Source organism: Aptenodytes forsteri, unplaced genomic scaffold, assembly GCF_000699145.1.
Source record: "Aptenodytes forsteri isolate BGI_AS27 unplaced genomic scaffold, ASM69914v1 Scaffold73, whole genome shotgun sequence".
NCBI classification, from domain to species: domain Eukaryota; kingdom Metazoa; phylum Chordata; class Aves; order Sphenisciformes; family Spheniscidae; genus Aptenodytes; species Aptenodytes forsteri.
Window position 1 is genome coordinate 3347365 of NW_008796215.1, and position 8898 is coordinate 3356262.

At 41.8% G+C, this 8898-nt stretch overlaps 2 protein-coding genes across 2 annotated transcripts in view; one reads left to right on the forward strand and one right to left on the reverse strand.

Moving 5' to 3' along the window:
* The first annotated feature begins 315 nt into the window (after window positions 1-315).
* On the forward strand, window positions 316-4801 carry LOC103906600 (C-type lectin domain family 2 member L-like). Its single transcript, XM_009288536.1, has 5 exons — window positions 316-328; window positions 822-905; window positions 1656-1780; window positions 2918-3018; window positions 4684-4801. Exons 1-5 carry the CDS (start codon window positions 316-318, stop codon window positions 4799-4801), a joined length of 441 nt encoding a protein of 146 aa, XP_009286811.1.
* A 2334-nt stretch (window positions 4802-7135) lies between these two features.
* LOC109279732 (killer cell lectin-like receptor subfamily F member 1) overlaps window positions 7136-8898 on the reverse strand; it is a 14577-nt gene continuing 12814 nt past the window's right edge. The window contains exon 6 of the mRNA XM_019474444.1: window positions 7136-7174. Coding sequence (XP_019329989.1) covers window positions 7136-7174 — 39 coding nt within the window. The remainder of the gene's footprint in view (window positions 7175-8898) is intronic.

Below are 8898 nucleotides of genomic sequence, written 5' to 3' on the forward strand. Positions count from 1 at the left end.
AGGCGGACGGCGCCTGGCTCGGGCTGCAAGACCCACCCGAGAAATGCCCCGGGAGGTGCCGGGCGTCGTGTGGACTGCAGCGTGCGTGGGGCCGGCTGGGAATCAGCCCCGTGCCAGTGTCCCGTGGGACTGACGTTGTGCGTGGAGGCTGGATAACCCCACCTGTGTGCTCTGGCGCTTCACAGAGGTAGGAGGCTGCCCGGGCAGACCCCTGTGCTGGCAGTACAGTGACCACCGGTGAGAGGGGACCCTCCCATTGCAGCCTTTCAGGGGCACCTCGTCCCTGCCTACTGCCTGCAAAGTTTGACACGAGACATGGCGGTGGCAAGTTGGTGGGTCCGAACGCAGCTCACTGCTGGCTCCTGGAAGGGAGATGGGAAGAAAAGGAGACTGAAAAAGTGTCACTGTGGGATAAAGCTGCATGTTCCGTAGGAGTTTTGGGCTCTGGAGCTGATGACTTGTCTCATTTCTCTTATCCCTGCCATGTTTAGGCATCAGGTCGACCTCAAACCTACTGTCTTCACCCTCATTTTTTCCATGCTCATTTCTTTCATTCTCGGTCACTTTGGAGTGTCGGGAACTAACCTCACTATTAGGTTAAGTTCTGAGTGACGTAATTGAAATTCAGAGTAATTCACAGTTCTTGTTAGCTAAGTAGCTTTGTGATGACAAGCTAAATGTCACATGCTTCCTAGTCTTCAGCTCTGCTGCCAGCCTGCTCTCCACGGAGAGCGACTTTTTTTGGAACAGCTTCATGGATCCTGGGCTCTACTCCACTTTCAGCTGGTTTTATTTTAAATTCCTGATATTTCTTTTTTCAGGTCTATTCTCAAATATCTGGTTATGGCGAGGTGTCGCTGGAGTCCTTACTGCTGCTGTCATTTTGATTTTGTCTATTCAGTTTGGTAAGTGTGTAAATCATTTAAAAAGAAAATATGATTAGCCTTAGAAATTGCCAGATAAAATACATATTCTGGTCAGAAGACCCTCAAAACCTCAAAAGGTTTATTCAGAACTTACCTTATCTCAAAGTTAAATAGATGTCTCATGACATAGTGTTTAAAATTGCGGTTAAGTGCTGGAGAAATTACTCCACTAGTTGCAGTGGTGTTAGGGGTGCTCAGTTTAGTCTTACTGTACTTCTGGCATTCAAGTTTATAACCTTACTCTTGGTCTTTATCCAAGTTCAAGAAAACAAATAACAAATGGAAGATTGTTCTTTGCAACCAATCTGTAGTCCTTCAAAAAATGACACTTTAATAAACAAAGCTATTAATTCAGCTGCAAGGAAGCAACAATTGCAAAAACTATAGTTGTCAGAAATATTTAAGTTGTAGAAGAGTCCTTGGAGGATATGTTCTTATCACCTTCTCAGCTACATCTACCAACCTGCCCCTGATCATCACTTTAAGGGTATGTCAGCAACCATAAAGGTTTACAATAGTTTACAGTAATTATTTCTGCTGGGCAGAAGTAATAACGCCATGGTTAGACTTAGATAATGTTAAGTGATGCAGTCAGAAGGCAAGCTAAAAAGCTCCAGAAACCTTTTCCAGTTGGAAGAAATAGGTAGATTGGTCTTTGTCTTTTTGCAGTAAACCGTTCTTTGGCCGAAGATTTTCCTGTCTGTCCTTCCCTGGAACTCTGTCCATCAGGTTGGCTGTATTTCCAGAGGAAATGCTACTACCTCTCGGAGAGTGAAGCCAACTGGAACTCCAGTCAGAGCCTCTGCTCTTTGCACAATGCTTCCCTCCTGGTGATCGAAGATCATCAAGAGCTGGTAAGGGAACAAATGGGGGGTCCTGGTTTCACCCATCTCACTTCTAGGGAGCTGCACAACGAGCCAGTGTGTTTCTCCAGCCTCTTAAGCTGAGCGGTTTGAAAGCTGATGTAAAGACCGTGACAAGTCACAGCTTGCAGAAAGCTGCGTGCCTCCTCTCCCTGCAAACAGCAAACATCAGTTTTAGCAGTTGATGTTTTAGAAAATGCCTGAGGCTTATCTGAGTTAAATTAGATGCTGCTCACAGCCATAAATAGTCACACTGAAGGCAACTATCAGGGTAAGCACTGCTGTGTCTCATTTATCTTTAATTAGACAACTGTTCTCTCTTAGCAAGATAGGTTAATGACAACCAAGTTGGTAGGTATGTTTGTTAGTCTTGGCCTTTGGAGTTAGGAGATAGTTACCGTAACCACGGCTTGGAACATCTTTTTCTGTATTATACTGCAATGTTAGGAAAGACTCCACCCAGCACAAGGACCTAGGAGAATATATTCTTCCATATCTGTTACAGACCCTGATAGCAGACCTTGATATTTTAAAACAGCCTCTCTCTAGGTCAGTCAACCCTATCAACAGACACCAGTATAATGGGCATACTGGATGCAGATGTCAATCCTGTTGCACACGCTGAGGCAAGGATCTTCCTTTACTAATTTCTAAAATGTCTTCCACAAATCCTTGCTAGCTGATAATAAAAGGTCAATATGATGCAGACACATCAGCGATGGAGAAATGCATTAGCTGCAACGGTGTTCATCGTTCTTTGGAAACTTTCTTGTGGAGAGACAGTAAAATGATGCGTTTGCAGTTCCACAGCAGTTCTTGATATTCAGTAGTATACTTGTGTTCTCGTAGTTGGCATTTCTGTCACTACAATATCTGAGTCCTGCAGGGATCCTGTCTCAAAATCAATCCATTTGATTTCTGATCGAGTTGTAAATTCTACTTCAGTTATGTGAATTGCACAAGATCCAGATGCTGCAGTACTCTGTAGATTTAATCTTTAATATTGTTTCTTCTGGGAGAAAGGCAAGATCATTGTTTTGCTTTCTAGCCCTGGATCAAAGACTTTGTATTTTGATAATTGGACTGAACATGCAAAACTTATTTTCTCATACGGGTTTATTCCTACAGAGTTTTATGGTGAAGATAACAAAGCAAGACCCGTGGATTGGACTCTATAAAAGAAATGAAGAGTTCTTTTGGGTAAATGGGAAAGCATTAGACAATAAACTGTAAGTCGATGTTGAGGGGTTTTGCTGGTGATACTAAATTATAGAGGAGTAAGAGAGGATAACTAACGCAGATATAGGCAGTGACTTGAAAGAAATATCTGTAATGAAGTTGAAGGGATGACTCTGGAAAGAGCATGGAATACAACAAAGATTTCACATAACATTGTTAAAACTGTGACGGATGAAAGTTAGGAGATAAATTTGTAATGCCAGGTTCAGAAGCAACATGAGACAGGAGCTCGTGGTAACAGACAGTATAGCAAAGTGAAAGTTAAACCAAGAGACCACCAAGACACCAAAGCAATGGGGGGAGGAATGGAAGTTACAATAACACAAATTCCTCGTTACAGAATATATTTTGCAAAAGTGCAAACCTGCGTGCAACCTGTGTGAGGTTTATAGCAAAGATATCTGGGAGGCTTCTAAGAGATGTTTTCATACTTCTTATGGCATGTACCTACATAAAAGGCTGCTGGAGGGAAAGGTGAAGCTGTGAATTTACATTGCATGAGCTACTCTGTGGTCATGGCCCTGTGCTCTGTCCCACCGGTGTCAGGTGTGGGGCGGTTTGTTCCTCCCACCGACGGTTGTCCCATCTTCTCAGAGACTGCTGCTTCTTGTCCTGGGGCAGCTGCTGTCAGTAGAATTACCAGTGACAGTAATAAGCATTGAGATTTCACAAGTCTGAAATTAACCTAAAAGTATTTAAATTTTCCACTTTTTAAGTTTGTGACATCACTAGCGGTGCATGACCATATTCGGTTCATCCCCAAGGCTTGAGGGCTTGATCTGATAAAGACCTTACGCCTTTAATGTGAGATGTGAGCAGCACGTAGGCATCTCAAGTTGAAAATTGCAGTCCTTCCCACTCTGCCTTATCCCCTGCCTTCGATACAAACATCCACTGATGCTTTCATTTTCAGTGTTGAAGTTCTTTACATTCTTAGACTTCTGCCTCTGTGCATGCCTCAAACTGCCCCTCCTATCTTTAGAAGGGTGAACACCTTGAAGTCTAAGCTCAGTTGCTATTAGTCATGTTAATACTGGTGGGAATTTGTCCCTTGGCTTTTCCAGAGACCATACTAGTTTGGCTGGCCTATTCACAGAACACTGTAACACTTCGTTTGAAAACACAGTTGGCAAAGGAGACCCTTATGTCTTGCATAGGGACACTTACAGTGTGGAAACTGAGGTTCGCTTCCTGTTTTCCACCGCCCCCTTAACCATAGTGCCGTGTTCCGTTCTGAGGAAGAGGGAAATGAGAAAGGCATTTGTTTCACAGCTTCTGCTGGAATGTTTTAGCTGTGTAGAGGATGTGGAAGTCAAAGGTGGAGCCAGTCTTGATAGCACAGCATCCTTGAGAAGGGCAAACCTGAATTCCAATCTCCGCTCTAAGGGCATACTTCACATTAAGCGACCGCTAGACAAGATGCAGGAGTACTGCAAGTCCTAGATTTTGTATTCTGGGGGCCAGGTCCCATTAAAAAAAGACAATCTTTGTGGTGTTCTCTTCAAAGCACAAGCTATCGTCCTCCTGCAATGCCTTGCCTGTGGTAAATCAGGCTTTGTATGAAAAGAACCTGTGATCCCCATAGTTCCCTTTGCTCTATTGCATTATTTGATTGTGGGTGTTGAAGTCATCGTGTCTTTCATTCTCCCTTACAGGATTGAAGTAAAAGGCTCTGGAAACTGTGCCTATCTTGAGTCAAAAGGAGTCTCGGCCTCTGGATGTTATTTAACCAGGAAGTGGGTCTGTAGCTTGAATATTAGCTTAGCACGATAAAGCCACCACCCCTGACACTTAGCACTCTGATATGATGGCTACATGGGCTATGTCTATACTCTGGACCTGGGAACGCGTCTCAGCTCCTGCCTGGAGGTGAATGACTTTTCTGGTAGCCAGAATTCTCCACCCATGGAGGAAGCCTGCGTTTTTTAACGATGTCATTTAAATAGCTTGCTTCAGCATCATTTCCTTGCCCTGTTTTTCTAGCTACTACTCAGCCTGTAGTTTCCTTTCTTTGTGTCATCAGTATTTCTTCCATCTTCTCTTGCAGGATCCTAAGCAGCTGCTCTTTCTTTTCCTTTTTGGTGTGCAGCTGGAGGTAATTGTTCTGCTTCTCCCTCAGCCAAGCTCTGTGTGCGGGGATGGGTTGTGCAGTGGGTCCGCCTGAAGGTCTGCCAGTGCCTCTCAGATACAAGGTAATGCAGAAATTGGCACTGTTGTTTTAGACAGGATCATTGCAGATTTCGCTCTGCCGGTTTGATGGGGTGCATCTTGTGCGACTCTGCATTGCATTCAATGTTTTGTTACTGTTATTTTACATTAATCTTGTTAAATTAGCTTGACAGTATTATCATTGGGATTTATGTAGGTGCACTGCACCTGCAGTTCGCCTTCCCACAGCACTTAACTTAGCCACAAAAAGTCAGAATAGGTAGAGTATTTATTGACCTGAGGATCTGCATTGATGGGGAAAAAGAGTTTGAACTGAAAAAGTAATAGGCAAGCTGCAGGCATTAATGTTGTAAAGTTAGAAGTAGCCATCAGTGCGAATAGGCAAAATCACGAGTAGAGAATAAGAGAATTAACAGCAAAGGACATTTCTCCGTGGTTTCCTCATGTCCTGTGCCTCTCAGAGCGTGAGGCTTCCGAGCAAATGATACATTTCTGGATGGACAATCAGTGTTTTGTTCTCTGTGTGTGTATTATTTTCAGCAGCAACACCCAGTGCTGTTGAATTGCTGTGAGCCTGCACAGAATTAGTGCACAATCCTGCTGAACTCCATCCACTCATGTCTAGCAGGTACCCTGAGGATTAAAAGTGATGTTTGACCCAGAGGAAGCAAAGCAGCTTATTTTCCTGGAGGGACTATTCCTATCGGGTTTCTAGAGAAGGAAGAATGGGGAATTTGCATGTATAGCAGGGCAAAATACTTCCCTGCTCGGAATAAAATCTGGAAAATTGGTTTTCTTGTGATCTGGATGCTAGAAAGAGGACTATGGACTCCGCGGGACTTCTTGAAGGAGCAAGTGGAGCCATTTTTGGAGTAGCCACTAGAGTGCACTGTAGTTACAGAGAAAGGAAGATAACTGTCTTCTCATGTTTTAAGAATGTAAAATTGCACCATGTTTGACAGGTTATTTGGAGTATTGTTGGTTCGTTGGGGTTTTTTGTCCTATTTATAATTATTTTCACCCTTACTGTGTTTTTATGCAAATTTAATTGCTGTCTGGTTTTGTTCAGTGTCTTGTTTATGGCTTCATTATTTTCTGTGACAATAGGACTTTACTGTAACAGGACCATGCAGTATGGATATTGTTAACAACTTGTGACTTTAAGATGTTTATTTATATATGATCACTAATTTTGCTGAACTACACTTTTTTTAATTGCTTGTATTCTTTATAGGCACAGTAACAGGACTCTACAGTATGAATAGCCTAATAATCTGTGTGTTAATTTATATGTAACTAGTTGGGGGGCGTTATTCTGCAATGTTTTTAAATTTACTGTCTCTGAAAGATATGGTATGTGCAATAGTCCTGAAAAGATACTCAATAAATATCTTTACAGAGCCTCTGAATTACAGCGGTTTGTGTCTTAATGTCGTGCCATTAAAAGTATTTTTCAGCTCAGGCACCATTTGGGAAAAAAAAAAATCACTAGACTGAAGCAAAATAACATTTTCAGATTTTGAATATGAAAAGATCTTCAATCATAATGTTGGGGTTGACATGAGACAAGACATTTGACCCAAAAAAGAATGCATTTCACTTTCTAACACTTCTAACACATTTTCGCACTTCAAAATGTGTCTGACTTTCAGCAAAAGCATTTAACTGAAATGCTGAAGTACTTCTCTGGAAATGCTGAAATGCGCATAGTGAAACACACACAGTAGAGTAACTTTGGAGGGAAACGTGGAATTTTCCGCAGTTCACTCTTGCAAAATTTTCTGAGTATTTGCATTAGGGGCATGCTAGAGGTACATTTCACAAATTTAGTAGAAATTGTAAGGGATAAGGAGTACTCACGTACCGTGTTGTGTCTTAGCCTTTCTTAATGAGCTGTTTTACCTGCATGTTGCCTTTAACTACAAAATAACGTCGCTCTTACAGTTGTTTTCCTTCGGTGTCATCTATGGATAGAGTCTAAAAATGGGAAATTTTGGTTCTTAAAGAGGGTTTTGAAGAAACTGTGAGCACAGTAGGTTATAATGAAAGGTCTTTTGTAATCTGACTCTGAATGGGTGCAATTAGCATCTTCTTTAGTATCCAAAGTTTGTCATGCTAAGAAATGAAGGGTGAGGCTGCAAATGCTTTACTCAGAGTGGGTCTTAATGAAGTACTTCACTTCAATGGCCATTTTTTTTCTTTTTTTTTAAATCTGTGGAATTACTCAAGATTTAGCGACTGCTTAAAATGTAGGTAAGAGCTTCAGTAAGGCCCTGAAAAAACATGTTTAATTACATTAGTAATAGCAAGAATGCTCAAATACTGGATGTTTCATGAATATTGTTAAAACCTAAACACCACAACCAGTTTGAGAGAAGCCAGGTCAGGAGTTTAAGTTTTTCTTGTTAAATTCAGCACGGCTTGAGAAACATCTGCCATAAACACAGCAATTCAGCAGTCGTCAGCAATGCATGGAGAAGGGTATGCTTTAAGTACCCTGAAGTTACATTTTCTCAGTGGGGAATATATATATATAAAAAAAATACATATCTACTATATAGATAGATAGATCGATCTTACTCATTTCAGACTCCTTCCTTGCCTTTGCTTCTCTGTCTAGCATAAACAAACCAATCCTCTTCCCCACACACATGCTGCACTGAGTTTGGGGGATTTTTTATTGTTGTTTTTTTAACATAACAGCAGTCTTTCAAATGAGTCTTTAGCTGCTAATGCTGCATTTTTTACGGTAAATCTGTGTTGTTTTTTCATTTGAAAGGAAGTCAGCCACACTGAGGGTACGGTTCACTTTTTAATCTATAGCCCCAAAGTCCTTCTGAAGAGCCGTCGTGCTGTGCCTGTGGAACGCAGCAGACTGCATCATGTGGTTGGTGTCTTTCTGCAGAAGATCTCTATGCCTTTACAACTCTCACTTATATGCACCTACTACCTTCCTGGCATCTCTGTCTGTCCATAATTAAGTGAGGTGTTACCTGTCAGTGTCCATAGATGGAGGGCTGTCAGTCGGTTGGTGTTACCATATTGCTCGTGAACATTTTGTTCCACAGCTGCAGTCATGTGCATGCTAGAGCTGTGGTACTTCACACCAAGAGTTCATGTGCAAGCGTATCTGTTGGTTACTCATCACAAGTTGCGGGACATTAACCACAGCCCTCCATAGGGGCACTAGACATCTAGTGCAGATATGAAACAACATAGCTGGGAAACTGCAGCTGCCTTTAATTATGTGTATCATAGCAAAGATGAGCTCAAGGCTTTACATTTCAAAAGCCACCTTGGACTTGTTTCTCTCTCTCATTGCTAATAAAGACTTTAATTCCAGTCTGTGCATTTTTTCTTAGAGTAGCACCTTTGATTTTAGCATTACATTTTGAGGATGCTTTTTCTTTCCCCACACACACAGCTCTCCCCACATGGCCAGTGTAAAAGTAAACTTAGAATTCCCCCTGGCTGGCCCCAAAAGGGCCTTGAGATCCCTTCTACTATAAATTATTGCGTAATTGTGAAATGAAGTAAGAATTCAGCTTCTTATTGTGGAAAACACAACAGAGTAGAGTTAACTCTAGGGACATTTGAAGAGGTCCTGCCTGAAATCGAATTATGGTGGTTAAAATGAAAATTTACTTGAGCAACCCTGTTTGCAAGCACGGAGAAGTAGATTTTTTTACACAGTTGTAACA